This window comes from Silurus meridionalis, chromosome 8, assembly GCF_014805685.1.
Source record: "Silurus meridionalis isolate SWU-2019-XX chromosome 8, ASM1480568v1, whole genome shotgun sequence".
NCBI classification, from domain to species: Eukaryota; Metazoa; Chordata; class Actinopteri; order Siluriformes; family Siluridae; genus Silurus; species Silurus meridionalis.
Window position 1 is genome coordinate 14,449,004 of NC_060891.1, and position 22,133 is coordinate 14,471,136.

The following is a 22,133-nucleotide window of genomic DNA, read 5'->3' on the forward strand; positions in this document are numbered from 1 at the left end:
GGTTGTACATTAAATTTGTATCATTTCCACCACCATTCATTTATTTATTATTTATTATACTCAACTGTACCACACTCTCAACTGCTGTTTTTGCACATTTATCATTATCATTGTATTATACTGTTTACTGTTTACATGCTGTTTTTTGCACCTTCGACTGCTGCTGTATTTTTTGCACTACATTGTACTGTTTATAGTCACTTCTGGGATATAGTTTTTTTATTTTGTATAGTTTTTACAGTTTTCTTGTACAGTACTGTATAATAACGTATACAGTAGGTTTACTGGTCGGCGCTATATAGGGTTTTGTGTCTTGTCTTGTGTCGTCTGTCTGCACTGTCTGTCTGCACTGTTTGCACCAGGTTGCACTCGATGCACTTTATGTAACTTGTGTTGTAGCTCTATGTTGTTTTGTTTGTTGTAGCACCAGGGTTCTGGAGGAACGTTGTCTCGTTTTTACTGTGTACTGTGTACCACTGTGTATAGTAGAAATGACAATAAAAGCCTCTTGACTTGACTTGACTTTATGCTTACAGGTGCCAGTGACCAGTGGTGCCTTTACCAAAATTTATTTTCTTGCACATTCATCTGCATTAATTTCTTAATCCTATGCTGTCTATTAGTGGGCCCCTGACTCAAACATCTTCGTGTTCATGTCTGCAGGCAGGATTCAGGGCCAAATCCCTGATTCTATTACTGTATGTTCGTATTGCTGGGTTTGGTTTAAAACGATGCTCTGAAGGAATGTAGTGTATAATAACAGGGGCAGACCCAGGATGCAGATAAAAAAAATGAAATAAAAGCTTAATGTGTCTGGTAAACAGCGTATTATCTTTGGGATAAATATGATGTATTGTCATCGTGTGTGATCCGTGTGCACACCTTGCACAATGCAACCTTACAATGCCGAAATATAATATCTACCACTTGAAAGTTTGTTGACACCTTCATCAAAAGTGATCCTAACATGTCCAGAGAAGCCTGTGTGTAATCAGAGGCTCTGCTATTTGGGGATCATTCTTTTCGACTGTAATGGCTTGCTCTGGTGGTGTCTCGGCAGGGTGCGGAGGCACCTGAGGAGGTATATCTTATTGCAAAGCAGACTGCTGGATTATAACAGCTCTTTGTTTCTGAAAAGCGATAGTCAGGCCTGGGCAGCTCCAAAAGCCTACATTTTTCTAAAAAGTGCATGTTTTGAATTGGATTATCTTTACATAAATCTTTTAACACACAGTTTTGATGGAGAACTGTAGAGACCAGGATCATGTCAGGACAAAAGACGGGTTTCTTTTCATTTTTTTTCCTGGTGGATGGGTCTACACTTTACAAAGATGCATGGAATTACGCACAACAATAACATGGCAGGTTTTTCAAAATAAGGGGGAAAAAAGTCTATATGTGACAGTATGTGGAGCATTTGTACCAGGAGATCTTCACAAATGTGAATCTACACAGTCTACAAGTGTATCACAATTAACATTACACTGTAAATATGACCCTGCTATTCTTTCTTCTTGATAGTAAAAAACTGTTCACACAAAGTGAATGAAAAAATCTTAGTGGTTGTGCCTATATAAAATAAAATGAAATAGTATATAAAACAAAATGTAAATAAATACATTTCTGGACTACATTCTGAGCCATGTCACTGTCTACAGCTGTGGTGAAATACATTTATGACCAAATAACTATTTGTAGATCTAAATAGGAACTGGAAATGCTCAATATATCAAAAGAAGATAATTATATCCTACATTCTGAAAAAATGTCCACAAACAGCATTACCCTGTGCTTTTCATAGAGCACGAGCTGTATGTCTTTAGATGTGAACCACAAGTAAGTCTGATTTGCATCTGAGATCAAAATCCACAGACTTCTGTAAATTTGCCTCCACCTACTAACAAACCACTGTGATGTGAATATCTCAATGATGACCAACAAATATATATATATATATATATATATATATATATATATATATATATATATATATATATATATATATATATATAAAAATTGCTAGTAAAACCAGTCATGGAGATACACATATTTGCAAAGTCATCTCTCAATTGTCAGATACTGTCTAATATTAGCTTCTCTATTGGCACAGCAGTTTCCACTTCAACCACGTTCTTACATGCAGATTCAAAATTTCCGTGTCATTTTGCATGCAAACAATTGGATGGAAACTAGAGTGAGAGACAGAGCGCTGATGCCTGAAATTGCTTACCTGTGCCTGCGGTGGTTTCCATCGCATGTTTTTAAGTGGTGCCGGTGTGAAGCCAGATGTGCCTGCTGGCCTTTTCTTCAACAGCAGCACCACTCCTTTAGGGTCCTCCCTTAGCTTAGCCACCAGGTTTTTCAACTGCCAGCCTACCTGCAGAAGCAAAAACGCACAAACACACAAAGTCTTACAGACAAGCCTAATGCATCGGAGTAGACGTAAGAGTTGGTCAGAGCAAAGAGAACCTCACCACAGTCTGCTGGTTCACTTGAATCACCTCATCACCTGCATGGATCTTGTGAGACAAGTCTGCTGGAGACTAGGTATTGAAACAAATGAAAAAAAATAATCATAATCTAATAAAGTCACACAAATTACACACACATTCATACACAGCAAAATACATACAAATGTCTGAAATTTGTTTCAAGTAAACATATATACCTTACACCAAAATGACATAGGAACATTACCTTATCATACCTTAACTTAATTATTCGCCTACAAATAAGCTCCTTAAGTTGTTTAAAGAGCAAGTCTAACAAGTCAGTCAAACAGCAAATCTCCATAAACTTGACACTATACAACTTAAATTAGTTGTTTGATGTTGTCAAGATATTTGCACTAAACAGTCACTCGGAAATGAATGCACAAAGCATACATGATCTCCAAATCCTGCTTTCTCATGAACATAAACAGTCATAATCATAATCACATAATCATGTGCCCATTAAAGACATAAGAAAGTGAAATAAGAGAAAATGTTGGAAATAATAAGAAATATATTTTGGGGAAATGCAGATGAATTACATGCCAAAAAAATTACAAATAAACAAGCTGAAAGAATTGTCATGTTTTTAATAATTCTGTACAGTTCAGAGCAATTACTTTGGGTATGACTTGCCAAATAATTTGTTTTAGAAGCAATATTATTATGTTTACATTTTGTCATTGTGCTTACACACTAGATGGATGATAACCCGAGTTCAGTCTGTGTTAAAACCGAAAACTGGTGCTCACTCACAAGCTGACACAAAAATAAGTCAATGAACTGTTCACATTACAGGCAACTAAAGCAGTTGCCACAGAACCACCCAGTGAATAATTCCTGATTGCCAAAATTAATTGTTTCTTGGGGAAGCATGCAATCTTCATTCTAAATACACTAAATACAATTTTGACTATGTGATGAGTTTTCCCAGGTTGGCGCACATAGGTTTTGCGAAATCACCCACATATAGTGTGTGCTAATAAAAAACAGAGTCCATACAAAAGGCTAAAATTTTAAATTAACAGTAAACAAGTGAGTGATTGAGCAACTCTAGCCTGGCAAATGTCTTTATGATTCATTAACTGTAATTAGTCATAGGATGATTAAAGGTGGATGATTCATTACACAGACGTGGGAAGTTTTTTTAGATGAGCTACAGATTGTGACAAAGGCTGTGAGAAATCTGCCAGCAGCTCAGGGTGGAGAGAAATCTTTATGGATCATCTTGGCCTGTCTAAATGCATTCTTCTGTGTCAGCCTAAAGGAACTGTGGTTATACTAGCATGCTAATGCATTCCCCACAAACATGGACTCTGCCTCCCACAGAGAGGGGGAGGTTTTCTCACACCCCACCATTATCTTACCCCTCCCTCTCTTCTGTTTGGCACATGCTAACAAATGGTTGTGTACAACATTGGGTGTTGCCATACCGACAGGATTTGGAAAGAAATAACGTAAAACTAAAAATGATGTAAAACCCGCAAAAACCACAGAAACATATGCATATATAATTAAACATGCATGGTTCTAGTAAACATTTTAATCAGCAAAAAGAAAAGAAAAAAAACAAGAAGCAGCAGAGCCATTTAAATTATATGGCTGTTATGGAAAAAATACAAATAATCGCTTCTTATTAGAGAGAGAACTGTTAATATGCAAGTGCTTAAATAATTGCATTTGCATTTACTATGGTGACTACATGGTAAATACAATATATTCATGTTCTAACGTTTTAAAAGCATAACCTTTATCTACAAACTTTTCGTTTCAGCTTTTATAATGTAAAGTTTAGTTTCTATATAACCGTTTTTTGTGTTCTTGGTTTAGAACACACTATGTATGTAATGCATGTCCAATAAAACTGCTCAAAGCTGCCAAATAGTAAAAGCTCTTTTAATTTTAACATGCTGATGCAACACACTGTGTCAGGAAAGGCTAAATATATACCAGCCCCAGCATCAGATGGCTTCTCAGAGCTGAATCACAGTCTTACATGTTCAGTAGTGCCAGTGATGACATGAAGCCCATCGTAGGTGGATTTTATGTACATCCCCTGAGAGAGACAGCAGGCGATAGAGATGGAAACAGAAAGAGACAGAGAGTTGACATAAGGCATTGAGGAATATATAAATCCTAAAAAATAAACAGGATGCTTGAGACTAACTTGGTGTACTTTATTCGTCAACCAGAAATACACAATCGTGACAGACAGAACTGTGTCTGTTAAGGTGATTTAAGTGCTTTAAGTAGGGGATGTGAACAATTTTCGTGTTTGTCTAACACAAAACACGAAGGTGATAAGTGCTCACCAGGCCTTCTCCTGGCTTGATGTTGGTCAGCTGCACTTCCTCCAGGCATGTCAACTGGCTCATTATAGGATCAGAGGTTGTTCTCACGGTCTGGTCACAGATCCCATTTAGCACCTTGGACTGCAAAATGACAGCGGGACAGTTATTAGCAACAATGTGATAGGAGAATCCTGGCACATTAGAAACAAATTGGTGAATCAGGACCCAGGAGGGAATAGTGTCATTAATGATGATGCAATTGCGAGACATTTTGCTCAGGGAAAAGAGAGAAGTTTGCTAATTGGCCCTTTCCTGAACCGAATGTTAAAACGTCATGCATATAGAAAAGACCTCAATAAGATTATATACTTTTAAACAAAGTTTCCTTATGATTTGTTTTATTTATGTCACAACCACTTCCTGTGATTCCTATAATACTACTGCATGTATGTGTATGTGACAAATAAAATTTGATTTGATTGGATTTTAATATTCAAGCAGTACACGTATAAGTATGTGAAATGGGCTGGTAAATGTAAAAGACTAAACTTGGCAAACTAGGAACTTATAAATGCACTGGCACTTATCACAAGAGACAGAAAAAATTCCAGCACTTTAAAGCTAACCAATGCTTGCAAAAATGCTCAGAACATCTCATTGGGTGGGGTGGGGCGGTGGGGGGGCTGGCATACAGACATTTGTGGGAGAAAATAGTTGTCAGACAGCCATAAAAAGTTGTTGGTGTTTTGCAAGATGGAAGTAGTCTAGCAACTGAGGAAGTAAGTATGGAGAATATCATTAACAGGAAACAGTGATGGATGGCAAGGCCCTTTAGACACTGGCAGTGGCATTTAAACAGGAACTTGTGGAGACTCAGCAGAGGATTACAATGGGCCTTTAATAGCAATAACAATGCTGGGCTACTTTATCAATATTAATATGACAATGCTGGTTCAATAAAATGGCCATATGGCCTATGTCCTTTTCCCTGTTTTATATAAAAAGTATATAATTATATATACATTATTAGAACAATGTGTGTAAGATGTGATCAAATACTTACAACTCCCAAAATCTTCTCCTCCATGTCATAAACAGTGCAATCCTGCAGAGAAAAAAGGAAAACATTAAGGTCTATGCTAAGTAATAAGCAGCAAAACAGGGTCAGTGTTGTGTTTATATAATTAGTGATTCAGATATAGCAGTGGACGATGAGCTCCAGCCACAAATAAACAGCTTTGACTTGTGAATTATATATCCATGTCAGCTGTAAGACAACATAATTACATAAGACATGAAGGACAACTATAGCGTGAAGCAAAAAGAAGGGGACTGGCACGTAGTACGTTTTTGGAGAAGGGCTGACATCTGCAGTAATCTTCAGTTTAAAAAGTCGACTTTAATATACTAGTTGACTTTATCGACATTTAAAACAAACCATACTGGAAATAATCCATGACAATGGAATGTGATACATATGCTTAAAATTTAACAATTTTACAGCCTTTACTATTTTTTGTCTCACAGCTGAGGCAACACAACAGAGGCTGAGGTCAGTAACTTGACCTTCATAGGCAGTAAGACCTCCTCTGTCAAACAGAAGAATGGCTTTACTGGCATACTCTATGCCCATATGTCCAGTGAGCACCTGTCTGTCAGCTGGTAGCCACACACATGCACACACACACACACACACACACACACACACACACACACACACACACACACACACTTAACCACAGAATAACGTTGGTCACATTGTGAAGTCATACCACAATGATTCAATGTTTAGAGGCAACAGAATCCCTAAATGTATTTGTATGATACCGTCCATGTACTGCCACTGATTTAAACAAAATAATATATGCAACAGAACATACAGTCTCTATCTGTTTAATGTTAAAATATTTGAAAAAGTTTTGTTCCAAAAAGATCACAGAAGTAATAATGACACCAGTTTGACACCAAACTGAAAAGTTTTCTTAAAACAATCTTCAATATCTGAAAGAAAGCAGATGGTTTAGGAAAGGAAAGGTTTAGGAAAGAATGTGGCATGGAACGTATAATTCCAGAACGTATAATACACTTTTCATAACCCCAAAAGGAGGAAATGTGTTATAACAACATTGGGCACTAGTCCACAGATCAGACAAGGACACACAAGAAACTGAGTCATGGATGTCAACAGATAACAGCTGATAGAGATCAGATGGCACTTTAGTCAGCTTCTGATGTGAAACTAGAGAGGCTTTGTCCATGACTGACGTAAGGAATTAGAGAAATCTGTGCTGGCACAACAACTGAATATAATAGCAGTTGTACAGCTGCCCAGTTTTTTTTTGCATTTCTCCGTACTCTATTGAAACACATTAGTTAATTAGTTAAGATTACCCTTGGAAATTTTATGCATCTTTACTTCTCTCCTTTTCATGGGAGATGGGGCAAGGCAGAGTATTTTATTCCGTGCATCACTGTTGTAAACTGCAATGACCGTTCATGCATATTACCCGTTAAACGACCATGCAACCTAATGAATACTTTCCACACTATTTAATTCTTAACTGGGCTATAGAATCTTTGCAGGGGTTTGCTTTAACATGGCCCTCTAATAATCCTCAAAACATATACATTACGCTTAAATACATATACATTAACACATTTGCTGAAATGTACATTTACTCCATTACAGCACTATTATGAGCTGATCTAGAAAACAGGGAAATAATGAAAAGTAAGATATAATATAATAAATATATAATAAATAATGACTATAAGCATTAAGCGCTTGACTACACAGTGCTTTTTGTTTCCCCATTTTCCCACCCGCAAAACTCTGGAGTGCACTGGACAGGTAAACAAAGAAGACGCTGCAGAATGAAAAATGGAGGAACAGGGAGAGAACTGTGAGGGGCGAGGAGAAGATTCAGGCCAAAGAAAGTTTCCAAAGTCTGGGATAATTTCAAACTAAAACAAAGAAAACACCATACAGTATGTTTTCCTTTTCTTTCGTTTTTTTTTTTGTTTTGTTTTACAGTAATTTGAAATAGATTTAAATTTTTTTATTTATGATTTCCTTATTTATATATTTGTGTTTGTATTTCGATGTACTATGGCAATTAAATGCATTAATTTGGTTAAGTTTTCACAGATATTCTCTAATGCAATATCCACATTTAAAAAAAAATCTTAAAAGGAAACAAATTACTTGTACTTTTTAAGAGACTCGTCTTTTTTTTTTTTTTTTTTTTATCTATGGAATAATTGGCAGACTACTCGATTACTAAAATAAACAATAACTGCAGCCCTTTTGAAATGTGCATTAAATGCTAAGGTATTAAATCAGATTTGTTGTTTTTTAATCTGATCTTCTGTCGTATTTCAAACTGTGATCCTGATTGGCGATGACGGATCCAACTTAATCCTACATATTAACACAGGTCACAACATGTCTTAAAACACACCACCACTGCACAACAGAAGACCTGTTAGTGATGCAAGGGCAAACAGTTTATTCTATTCTACTATTATCCACTAATATATTTTGCAAAGTTCAGACTTTAATGTAATTCCAATATTATTTTCAGTCAAAACAGCCATTCCCTTTCAAATGCTGTTTTTAAAAGCCACATTTACACAGGACCAAGCCATACTCATGGATTTATTTCCAATATTAAATGCTTCACTTTAGATTAATCCTAATAGCTAACAGCTTGCTAGCTAGTCTGAGAATCACAGAGTTAAACCAACTTGGCAATGAACTTCCCTTAAATCAGGTCTAGTATGGTTTTCCGAACAATAGTGGAGCTAATCTTTTAAAGTCAGCAGACACTGATGACCTTTGAGAAAGTCAGTACAACAATGTCCTGCCCAGAGAAAAGAGGCCCATGACATACTTGAATTGCACTCTAGGAGTAGAGTATTGTACAAGAATAACAAACATGCTATTAAATCTGTCACTTTTCAAGTTAACCTTAACTACATTATTTGAATGGAAAGGTATATACGTTTGCTAAAAGAGTAAACAAGAGGTGTTCAAGGAAACACTTCCTGGATCTGCAATTATCAATGCAGTGAAACCTCCCAGTGGAAACCAAGGCATTGCCACATGGAATATTAAATCAAGAAATCGCACAGAGGCAACTAGTGAGTAGAGAAAACCGATGTACTGCAGAGGCAAAAGCAGAAGAGAACAAAAGCAGACCTGTTGGACTGTGGTGGTCAACTCCAAGCACAACTGAATGATCTTGTTCTTGGTACTGGTGAAGTCACTTATACCAGTCAGAGGGGTTCTGTGATAGTGAAAAAAGAAAGAGATGAGACACTTAGGCACTTTATCAAGCAGCACACACACACACACACACACACACACACACACACACACACACACACACACACACACACCCTGCATATCACCGCACTGAAAGGGACATTAATCTTAAAACAAAACAAGAGTTCAGCAGCAGCACAGATCCTGTTTTCTTTTACATTGTTCTCTGTACTTGCCCAAATCAACCACAACTACCTGCCATAAAATGGCGCTACGACTACCCTGTCACGTTATGTCAGAGGTTACCATATAACTAAACAGCAGCTGTTAGTTACATAGTAGTGTACAACGTACTGTAACCTTTTGGCTATTATTGTTACTTAACATCCTCTAGAAGTCTCATGTTAAAAGACTAGTTACAGTGTTGTTAATCATTCATGTCAATAATTCAGCTGTAGCATGATGTTATGATTTAAAGGATTGCAAGTGCTAATGGTGTCAAAGAAACATTGGGTTAAACATTTCAATCCATGTAAATAACATGAAATCCTTATAAGCTGTTTTATGGCCACAATTTGTTTAATGTGAGACACTGTATGGAGGCTGTTACTAATGTCATCTTCATTGAAAGTTCATTATGAAAGACCTGATACTGCTGTGTCTTTTCATTCATTATTAGATTCTGGTTTTAGTACCTTCTTTTGAAAAACAAAATATGTAAAACATAAAAATGTGTGTGTATATATATATATATATATATATATATATATATATATATATATATATATATATATATATATATATGGATAGATAGATAGATAGATAGATAGATAGATAGATAGATAGATAGATAGATAGATAGATAGATAGATAGATAGATAGATAGATAGATAGACAGATAATTCTGTATTTCATTTGGAAAAGCTGTTTCTCAGGTATAGCAGATCTTATCTCTCATATAGCATTTTACCTGTCCAGCCACGTGAGAAGGCTTTTCGCTGCACCAATTAACTCCACCACAGAGGTCAGGAACTCGTTAGGGGGTTTGTGAGTGGCGTTGCCTTCAGACATAGGAATCTTTCTGCGCTCTGACGTACTTAAGTGGAGACTGTTGGATGCTGCTCTCATTCTCACCACTAGGTTTTTCAAGTTATCCGTTTCGACACCATAATTCTGCAGGGGAGATACAGAAACAGTATTAGAATTTTGAAGATCATTATTTCAATTGCGTGTTTGTATGCATTTTTATAAAATGTTTATCGACAAATGGCAATACATGGTTACATTTTAATCAAAGAAATCATTCTGCTGATTTGAACTGGATTCGGATATACACAGAGATTACTATTGCTTCTGAGAAGAAAAGTTATATTTACTGTAGTTTAAGCTCGTCCATTTTGACACTGTGTCATAAAACAAACATGATCAGGAGGTCAAGATGATAATGTAAGCCATTTGCTGCGTTTAGAACCGCATTACCCTATTTAGAGCCCAAGGATTTCTGGCAAACAGCATGCTGCTGAATTTAGATCCTAAACCTGGCAGCCAACCGTGCTCTTTTAACAGGGCTCGGAAAGAATGAGTGCTGAACATCTGAACCTGTGCACTGGGAGAGTCGAGGGGGGTGCCTCCTGTCTGCAAAAATCTCAGCTCACAAAAAGCGATGCACCATAGCCAGACTCTGTGGTTTAATGTTCTAACCAAGGGAGAACAGTCTGTTTTTAGCCCAGCACGAGCAGTCTTAACCTGCAAGATACCAGAGCAGCAGTCCTCACATCTGTTTTTACTATCAACACTGTGAAACAGATGATAGATATTCAAACTCTGCCTATAATCTAGTCCTGTAGGGCTTTCTCAAACATATGGATGCTGCGGGTCAATGGAATGACTGGAGTCATCTAGATCAAAGAATCATGCACACATCTAGTCTGAACTTAACTATAGTTTTTTAACTGCTGGTGATGGGAGGCCCAAAGACCTGTTTTGACAAAAGAAACCGACCCCACACTTAGCTTTCTTATTATACTACTAATTATAAGCAGGTTTAGAGTTTTAGACTTTCTCACAGAATTATGAAGACTCAGTATTACCATGTTGAATGGTCATGAAGCAGGCAGTCCTGTTAGGGCAACATGGCTGTAATATGGGCAATAACTACAAAGAGGAATGGTTTTAAATAATAAAGTAAATCCTCTGATGAAATGGGGCAGCATGCGGTTAAAGAAAAAGCCTTTTGTTTGGAACCAGGGTTCCTAATCTCTCTCTCTTTCTTGAATCAGGGCAGAAAAACAGCACAGACTCTGTAATGCTGCATTCGAGCAAGGGAACTGCTCCAGATTTTCATATAATATCTGACCCTACATTCAGACCTCAGCTTTCTATTAATATGTAATATATATATATTTTTATATTTAACTTAAAATGCACATGAAGCTTTATTTAAAAATAACCTGTCTGAAAAACTATTTAATTTAGATTATCATCACTCAATAGCATATAGAAAAAACACCCACTTTCATGGCATTGTTACAGTGATGTGTAACTGCTGCACCTAATTCTGGTTCGGATTTGTCAGTGTCATGCCATACTGTTCAGTGGAAAAACACTATTAGGTGTAGCATCTGTTATCTGTGTTGTATGAAAATCTAGTATGATTTGCCTGGGGAGAATTCTAAAGTGCTGGTAACACTAGCCTTAGAACTTTCCACTGCATATAGCTGGCTGAAGCATCTATAATATCTATTCCAGAGCTGTGAGACAATAGAACACACTTTCCACCAGGAGACTGCTGTAGTTTGAGTAAAAAAAACACAGTGATATAAGGTTTCAGTACAAGCTCTGCAAAAGCTATATTGTAGTCCCAATCCAATTCACTGATATGTAGCCATGCTGCGTTTAATGGTTTTTACATGAATATATAGTGAGACTTGAGCAGTGCAACTATAATACAACTTATAAAGTGTATTCTGTATAAATAAGTGTATTCTGTATAAATTCTGCATATAATGGTCTTCACACATTAACAATTCAATTATTCATTATGATCATGCAAAAGAAAAATGGAAAAGAGACAAATATTCCTAACAAGTTGTTATAATAATGCAATCCTCCACATTTTCTTACCGCATGTTAAAAATATAAATATAAAATACTTAACTATACTTTTTTGCAAGGTGTTGACAGTCCCAGTACAATTCCCACTGGAACATTTAAGCTAGATCCTTCCCAGAAGCTCATGAGATAAATTTTTTTTAAAAAAGCCCTTCACAAACAAGCTAATTTCTAAAAAGGCAAATACTGGTCAATGGCAAACATTTCCCATGGCACCAGTGACCTCCCGTGCCATTCCTAATGTCTACATTGGGAGTTCAAAGAAAGTTTGCTCATGTAACAGAATTCCACTCCAACGTAAAAATGTAATGTAAAATTTATTTAAGATAACATCAAAGAACAAATCAACCTTGGAAATATTTATGAAGAAGATCAAAAGAAACTTTGGTCTCTTATGTAAATCTGCAGACTATGGATGCACAATGTCTGGGCCCAATTAAACCCTCATAAAATAAGGGATGCTGGATTCTAGGATGTACCATACAGTTCATAAATTATGACATAAGCATCAATCAAGTCTTTTACTTGCCCTAACCAAAGCCTCATGTGTTAACCTGACAATAATGCTTCCATTATTTAACCAATAGGAGAGCAGCTAGGGTCAATGTACTGGCTTGAAACCTGAGATAATGTTGTCGTCAGCTTGACCACCATAATTAGTATAAAAATGCTTATTTGGTAATGTATCGAAGCAAGTAAACATATACAAGATAAAACTAAACACTTTAAATGTACAGGTGCTTGTTCAGTCCACTGCAAATGATCCAAAACGCAGCTGCACGACTTCTGTTCAACCTTCCCAAGTTCTTCCACACCACCCCATTGCTGCACTCCCTCCACTGTCTTCCGGTAGCTGCACGCATCAGATTCAAAACACTTGAAAAATGGACCAGCACCCTCCTACCTCAGAGACCTCAACATTTGACTGCACCATGCTGCCTGAGATCCCCAGCACTGCTCGACTGGTACCACCTTCTCTCAGGGTAAGGAGTAAGTATACTTCAAGGTTTAAAGGCACCAAGGTGGTGGAATGAACTTCCCTAGATGGCTGACGGATAAAGACCTACCTCTTCCCGAAACACATTAAACTAGCACTAAACTAGACAAGACTACATCCTCTTAACAGAGTTGTGGCTAATTGTATTTTAAGATTATAATCTAGCAAACCAGTGTTGATTTATTCATTGATAGAAACTCGAAGCACTTTCTGTTGCTCTGGATAAGAGAGTCTGCTAAATTACATAAATGTAAATGTACAAACATCAAGTGTTAGCAAAAATAAGTCTGTTTAAACATCTTGATATAGCATTTCTGCACCATGCTCCTTTCAAACCTCCAGTATGGTTCAGATAAAGCCACCATGTTTAATGGTACAAGGAAGACATGCATAAAGATTCTCCTCTGTCTCAGCACACAGGTGTTGAAATGAACTTCACCTGTCAGTGCTTAAAAAAAAAAAACCAGCTATTTACCAAGTACTTCTATTTTTTCTTTGCTATTTGACTTATACTTCTTCATACTGTTCTAACTTTTCCAAAGGTTTTTTAAAATGATGGTACACTTAATAAAGTAACACAAGGATGTGTTTTTAAATAAAGACTAAAAGCACTTCTAGTTGCTCTAATAAGAGCATCTACCAAATACATGTAAATTATATTTTAAATCTTCCTTGATTAGCACATGAATGGCAGTTATGTTTGTAAAACTGTTTCAGTGTTCTAGGCACAGTGCAAACTGAAGAGGGCTTCAGAAAACTCTTTAGTGGAGAGTCTCCAGAAGCATAAGAATCTCACAAAAAGCTTTAAGCGATCAAAGACCAGAGCTTTAAACTGCTGTTTTATGATGAAGGAAGTGGTAAAATGTAAAGCAATTCCATCTGCCTAAACAGAGGTTGACAGTGTTGCAAAGCACAGCTTGAAACTATTTTGTTCATCTCCCCTCTACCTAACTTTCCCTTGTACACTCATTTAAGTCATGTTGGCTATAAATCTTGTTAATGTAATTACACCATTAAGATACTGCTAAGTGTGCAAAAGAAAATATTCCATGAATATGATGATGAAATGAAGGTTAGAAAAATAACTTTAATAAGAATGAAGACCTATTCCTTAGCCCCACATTGTTCTATATTCTTGTTTGTCCATCTGTGTACACAAGCAAGAACACAAAAGCATGACCTCAATATAACCTCATTGTCTTTTGTCTGGAAAAAAAACAATTCATAAAAGATCTGCAAGGATCCAGCCCATGAAAAGAATGAAAGCTAAATTTTTGCTTTTGGCTGTCTTTCTCCTGTTCTTCCATAGATACTTCCACATTCTTAACTCAGTGTCATGCTAGACTTTCTAACCAATTCTGATTCGTAACAGTATAGGTGACTAGAAAAGTCATGTTAAAAGATATAACTGATAGAACAATATATGTGTTGTAATCATACCTATTTGCCCCTTACAGCAACTGCACAATTTAATTCTAGAGTGAGATTTTTCAGCTGAACACTTCCCATGACACAACCTTTTCGCTATAATTTTGTTATCAGGTACTACACTCTGATTTATGATTCCTTCCAAACAGGTTTCAGACAAATGCTTTGGGGCAAAGTATTAAATCATGCAAATTTTTTAGATTAAAAAAAGTAAAAAAAACAACAAAACCCCCCCAAAAAAACCACGTGTACAAACCACAGAAGACCACAGTACACGACAAAGTTCAACTTTGCAGTGTACGCTTTGCAGTTTTATTAGAGTGTGAATCAAACTCAAATTTGACCACATTTACTGTTTTGCTGTCTCAGCTCAACCACTGAGATAACCCCTTGTATGAGAAACATCTGTTTGTACAGACATGGAGAGAAAATAGTTTCATAGCACCTGTCACTTCATTTGCACACAATACCAAAATGGGTAAATGGTCTATTTTGTCTTAAATAAAAGTATGTTATCACAAAGCTAAGTCTGCTATCAAGCTTTTACATGGTGTGTCAGGATAATAATCAATTCTTGAGCTTACCAGTGAATAATACTCTGAAATGCTTTATCTTTTTAAAACGATACAAGTGATTCAATAGCCATAATTGTAAATGTGGAATTTATAATCTACAAGTAAATTGTGTGCAATTTGTTGTTGATAAATGACTGTGGGTAAATCAATTTCCATGTTTTCAGTACTGACCAGAGCACATAGCAGGTCCACTGCTTCCAGAACCAGCTCCTGATGCCCGATGCGAGCCACCCCAAGCTCTTCCAGGTCTTGGTGCGAGATCTTAAGCAGCTGCTCTCCACTGATCTTTTCTCTCTCGAAATTGGCAACATATTGCTGGAGACTGTCATCAAGACCTGGACAATGTAGAATAAGAAAAAACGGCATTAATGCAATGTAGTAAAAACATTTATAAGAGTTATATTCTCATATCAGGCCACATCAGAAAGTTTAGGTCCAGTCTAGGTTGGGTTTCAATATAACATATATATCTACACACATGCATTATATCTGCACTGTGCTAACACGAGTAGTAGACGCCTGTGTTCCTGTGTTTGCTTTGCAGTCACTCAGAGAGAACAGGTGTGAGATGGATGAAGCCTGATAAAGCCATTATAAACTCCATGTAGGTTCCAAATGCTTGCATGTGTGTGTATGTGCATGAGCTGATATAAACTCTCTATTTGAAGAAGAATGATCAACTTTAATTATCATTTTGCGAATTCCTTAAAGGCCTCGCAATAAACAAATAACAAAGACAAACACACACAAACGGTAATGGACTACAACAACTACACAGGTTTCTATGGGTTCCATTCTGATCTGTAAAAATTAGGGAACTTTTATATATAGCTTCTTACTTGAGGAAGTTATACTTCTGTTTACTGTTTAACCTGAAACCGTTGAAGCATGTTTTTTTAAGATGCCTTTACAGCATGCAAATGAGCATGCTGAATGAACTCCAGCTATTTAACTTAGCACAGGAACTTGCATTTGATTCCAAAACCAATCAGTTGCCTGTGCAACAACTCGCTCCGACGCCAAGTGACATACACAACGCAGCTCACTGACGGAGCCATTCCACCAGTGTGTTACTGAAGGACGGCTCTATGGGGTAATGGGGGAGGGGCATGCCACAGTCAAAGGCAGTACAGAGAGGGCCAGCTGCAGAGCACTGGCCTTGTGCCCTGTTAGTGCTCAATGGCCTGTCAGCCCAGACACAACAACACAGCTCATCATTCAACACCACATCCATCTCAGTTCAGCTTTGGAGATGCAACACAAAGCACCATCCTAAATGGCATTTATAGGAAAGCTTATACTGTTCAATGCATCTTATTCCTCATATTAATATATTCAATTTGATTAATAATTACATTACAATATTAATTATTCTACAACAATTTTACAATTCATTTCTAGAAAAAACTAAACAAAAAATCAATCCTCAATTAATTCAGTATATAACTTTGGAGTGCATCTCAGGTTAAAAGATGTCACATCGCAATGCTAGAATTAACAGCTCTCACAAAGGCTCACTAATAAAAGCCATTCACTGAAGCTCAATTGACTCACATTATTTGACACTGACCTGGACAAAAAAAAAAAGCATGCCTTTAAATCACAATAAATGAAATCAGGAGTTTTTCGACAGCTTTTAAAGCATTCCAATATTCATGGTTCCTTTAAAGAATATGGAATTAAGGATCACTTTTCTTACACGGACATATTTAAGCTATAGAGATCGAATGGCAAATTATATATGTAGATCTTTTTCACCTGCTTGACCTACCAGGCAAAAACAAGACAGTGTGAATTTAGTGAAAACAATAGGAAGTCTGGCTCCTCTGGTCAAAACATGTATGAAATTGTATAGGTTCCACCATAAACACGCGAAGTGTGTTTTTGTAACGTGAACACAATGAGGAAAGATAGAATGTCAGTGTTGTGTGAAGTGAACAAAAGTGAAGCAGCTTAAAAAAAAAAAAAAACAGACAGCCATTTCACTCCAGTTGTCTAGGTAAAGAATAAAACGCCTGGGACACTGTTGTGTGTAATCAATGACAGGAAAGCATGATGCGGTTATCACCCTAAAGCTGATTATTTTACTATAAGAGCATGTCCTGAAGGGTTTTATGTCCCTTATAGCAATAATGTTACATTTGTTCTTAATTAAGGCATAGGACATTGTACATTATATCCATTTATAATGATATTTAATGTAATAGTGCATCTATGAGATATGTTAGTTCATGATGTCACATGCATTACTACACCTATAAACAGTTGTTACCTTAGTAGTGTTTCCTTTGTTTGTCGAAGTTAGCAACAAAAACACAGCTTTTAATGTGGACTGTTACAAATCGCTGAACTTTCACCATTATTTAAAAGGTTTTTTATAAAGTAAAAACGTGATGTCATTACATGCTGCTATTAAAAAAAGGGGTGTTCTGTGATTTCAGTTTATAAAAGATAAACACAAAATGGCTGTAAACATTTTAGCATCAAATGACTGGCTTCATTTCTAATTCATTAATTTAAATTTTAAGCAGTACTTTAATATGATAATATATTAATATTACTCCTCCATTATTTTGTGTACATTATTCAATCGGACACTGCCACACACTCTGGTAGGGTACAGATAGTTCTAGGATTTTGTGCTATTAGATCAGCCGCTTGGCTTTTTTTTTTTTGTGTGGTTTTTTTTTTTTTTTTTTTCGTAAAGAATTTAATGTGCTAAATTGTACACTCTACACCTTTTAGTGTAAGATATTGAGTGACCTTAACATCTGTTCCAACAGGAAGCAGCACAAACCTCTCACTACCACTACCCCCACCCGACTCTTGTAATATCTGGAATTAACACCCTCTCTATTTTGCTGTAGTCCCTTCTTGTAGACGGGCTCTCAACCACAGACAGGCCCTGTGAAAGAGGAAGAGCAAACTTTGGTTCTCAGCGATTTGATTACATGAGAAAGAAAGCCATCCACCTCTCATAGAATGAATAGCCTCCCAGTGGGAGAATGAACCTATCTGACCCCCCTTTATACACACACACACACACACACACACACACACACACACACACACACACACACACACACACACACACACAAACACACACACACACACCTCCCTTCAGTGCTGGCCATGCTCTCCAGGGGAGAGAAGTGGAAAAAACACATTGTGTACAATAGTGGCTGCCACTGTTTCTTTCTCTTTTTTTATTTAGACTTTCGGGCAAACCTGTGAGGATTGCAGGAATGTCCATTGTTCTCCAAAGATGCCCTGTTGTGGGAATTCCAGATTTCTACAGTGTCATTCCCTTGGTACACAACAAGCCCTGTAAAGGCTGAAATAGAAAGATAAAAAAAAAAAAAAAAAAACACCTTTCAATGTGTTGAGCTTTAAACCCTAATGCATGACTTCCCCGACTGAAAACAAACCCTTGTGTAGGAAGTACAATTTTGTAAGAACAATAACACTGATTATTAACGTATTATTTTTGTCCTGTCCACGAGAATTTATGATCATGACAAGGTAATTTATTCATTAAAAGATGACTCAAGCTTACCAAGTTGAACAAAAATATCTCGTCTCACAAACATGGATACTAATAAGCAGTGAAAATCCATTACTTGAACAAACATGAGAACAATTATGTCAAGAACCTGTTTCTTCACTCTAGGCACAAACCGACTCAGTGATGTGTAGAACTGTCGTGGAAAAATGAGAGATGGATGAATAACCCCCTTGGTGGGGCAATGCTGTAGGCTGGGAGACAGACAGGACTGATGGCATAAAGGTGCTCAAGCTGACCCCGATGTAGCCTTGACGTGTGACAGATGCTGATGGGGGAGGAGGTGTTAGTGAGCAAAAAGTGCCCCAGGGTAAAGAAACTGATCTGACAGGTTTGCTATAGCTCACATGCAACTTTTGCATTAGGCAGGAAAGGATCAAGTAGGGGGAAGAAAGGATTAATCACAGGTCAATAAGCTGAGACAAAGACCAGCTCAATTTACCACGGTTATACTATATTGCGAAATAATCTTTTAACTGTATTGACTTGAATGATACAGACACGAATCTAGACATGTCATACAAAAATACTACTAATTCAATTTTTCTAGAGTCTAGACACAGCAAGTTTTAAATCATGATGGTCTGAACATTGAACTTGCTTTAACATAAACTCTTTACTCACTACAGACCTTTAGCTCAGAAAAACTAGCCAAAACGTCGACTCCCTGGAGCCTGAGAGTCTGGCATTTTTACAACCACTAAAAGCTATACTAAGACTTTCTCACTATTGATAAGTTTGAACAATGTACTAAACAAGGGAACATTACAGATGTGTAATCAGAGGTGGTTTGGAAATCAGGCACTCCCTGATCTACCACTCTGACTCTTGTCTGTGCCACATACCCAAGAGGCAAAACCACAATTACAGAGAAAAATCTAAGTCTGAGGTGGGGACACCTAACATGTACAACACTACATTTATCCCAGTGTTTACATACAAATTACAGAAAAGAAAGCCTATGATGGTGGCATTCTTTTCTCACGAATGAGGAATGCAGGTTTTCCCCAAACCATCAAAGTCCTTAATATGGCAACCAAATAACCTCAAACCTCAAACACAAACACAAACTCTGATAAAGAATGTGAGTTAGAACAGACCCAAAAACACATTTAATTGGAGAAAATGGTCTGTTTCTATTTCCTTTTTTGAAACCTTAATCAATAATACCCCATTAGACAAACTATTCCAAAATTTGACTGGCTGTTATAAATTATGCAAAGTGCCAGATATTTATTGTACTGTCAAATAAATTAAAAGGCAAAATGGATGGTTTCAATCGGCTCTAATGTTTTATGTTTTGGCACTGTTAACAGTAGAAACCTGTTTTACTTCTAAATCGTCCAGAAGACAGTAAGATGTGCTTCTCATAATAGGTTTTCTATAAAATGTAAAAAAAAAAAAACCATAGAACTTAAATATCTTTTCACATTTATAAATAAATAAATAAATAAATAAATAAATAAATAAATAAATAAATAAATAAACTTAATTGCATTGCAGGATGTCATTATTAATTACACATTGGAAGAATGAAGGATGTAGTTTGCTTTCAGTTGGAATAGTGTTTGTTGTTACTGGATCATACTAATGCTTTCGTGTCCTTTTAAAGTTGTATTTTTCTATTCTAGGTGAAAGCTCACAAAATCTTTACAGTGGGCTCATTAAAACAGTAATGAGAGTCTGAAGCCACAGAACTTGCACAGAAGAGAAAAACACGCACTCTCAAAACTTTCCATTAAGTCCTCACATGCAGCCATATGCTATTAAATGTTTTAATTTTAAATATAAAATAGCAGGAGTCCTATGGCAACTAACAACTAGAGATGTTTGCCGTTTATTTCTAAAACCACAGCAGTGAAGAGGCAGCGCTCTGTTTAATTCCATAAGAAAAATATGCAGTTTATAATTCAAGATAAAAGACAATCATCTGCATTTCTTCCCCAAATCCGGTTCTAAATTTTGCAATTGTGCTCAACTCCATGGAAGAAAAAGCCCCTGGAAAAGCTTTGATATCTTAATTTATTGACTTATCAAGATACACACAGGTATAATAACGAAGAGATGAAAGAATATGTATGAGGGAAAGGTGCTATTGGACTAGAACATTACCCATGATTCTTGCTCTTAGCTAACAGGGGTTCTAACCTGTTGCAACCCATCCACCAAGGTTCAAAGTATTGTGTATTCTATTATGGTTTTCTGCTCACCACAGTTGTGTTTATTTTATTTACTATAGACATCCTGTCAGGTCAGACCAGTCAGGTCGTTCCCCGATCATGCTCATGGACAAGGTGTTTTTTTTTTGTTTTGTTTTTTAAATATTCAACTTAAACTTTGGCTGCATTATATTTTGTTCTCCAGACGTGGAAAGACCAAACTGTCTCTTTCTTAATATCTGTTTTAGATTAGTTTCTTCTATTTCCATTAAGTTTTATTTTATTTTTTTATATTATTGTGCAGGTTTGAAAACCCAATGTGGTCAGTTGTTTAGCACAGGACAATTTACCATGCTAAACAAATATCATATATAAACACTGTATCTAACCAATTTACCCAATAAAAACATACATTTTTTTTGCAGTCCACTCACGTTACATTCACTCTGAAAATGCCTATAGGAGACAAAACCTTCAAAACCATGCTAAAATCTTACCACAAATGTATAAATGCTGCACCCATCAGCAAGCACCTAAATCCTGACTCCAAGAATTAATACAGCCAATTATTCAATAAGTTTGAGCCTATTTATGCTGATGCCAAAACTGCATCATACAAAGAGTCTTCTTGCTTTTCAAAGTGGCAAACAGGGGTAGGATCTCCCACAGTGCTCTGGTGTGGTCAAGACTTTTTTGTATGCGCACGTGCATTACCACCCCATCTGTGTTTGCCTACATGCAGGTGCTGGTTGTGAAAATTGTGTTTAAAAACAACCACACAGTTATAGTATAGAACAATGTCTTCACTTTTGTTTATGTAGTGATGAAAAGCCAGATCACATACATTTGGAACAATACTATAACTGAATTCAGGTGAAGAAAAATGTACTTGTGTTTTTTGTGCAGGTTTTCAGGACGTTCCTGGTTTGGTGGAACAGGATTGTGCTTCAGGTTGCCATTCTGTATCGGAAGAATTAACTTAAAAATGTAATGGCAGTTGCTACTGAAATAACAGCACAGATCAAGAGAAAACCCAATATGATGGTCAATAAAATACCCAGCATTTTGCTTGTGGAATTGGGAACTACATGTAATTTTCCACTCACAGTCATCGTCATAAAAAAACAACAGCTGGAAGACTGCAGATGAGTCATTAGGCTATTGTTTGTAACCTGCTATAAATCATTAGAGTGGTAAGAACGTGATGCGAGATAGTAGTTAATTGCTGTGCCACAGGGAAATCCCATCTCT

At 36.6% G+C, this 22,133-nt stretch overlaps 1 protein-coding gene across 2 annotated transcripts in view; it reads right to left on the reverse strand.

The window, feature by feature from the left end:
* Positions 1–22,133, reverse strand: part of LOC124389810 (connector enhancer of kinase suppressor of ras 3-like) — a 43,469-nt gene that overhangs the window by 15,067 nt on the left and 6,269 nt on the right. For both annotated transcript variants that reach the window (XM_046855311.1, XM_046855312.1), the window contains exons 2-9: positions 15,333–15,496; positions 10,021–10,223; positions 8,985–9,072; positions 5,847–5,888; positions 4,805–4,924; positions 4,489–4,548; positions 2,475–2,543; positions 2,231–2,377 (exon numbers count right to left, since the gene is read on the reverse strand). In XM_046855311.1, the coding sequence (XP_046711267.1) occupies positions 2,231–2,377; positions 2,475–2,543; positions 4,489–4,548; positions 4,805–4,924; positions 5,847–5,888; positions 8,985–9,072; positions 10,021–10,223; positions 15,333–15,496 (893 nt within the window). The remainder of the gene's footprint in view (positions 1–2,230; positions 2,378–2,474; positions 2,544–4,488; positions 4,549–4,804; positions 4,925–5,846; positions 5,889–8,984; positions 9,073–10,020; positions 10,224–15,332; positions 15,497–22,133) is intronic.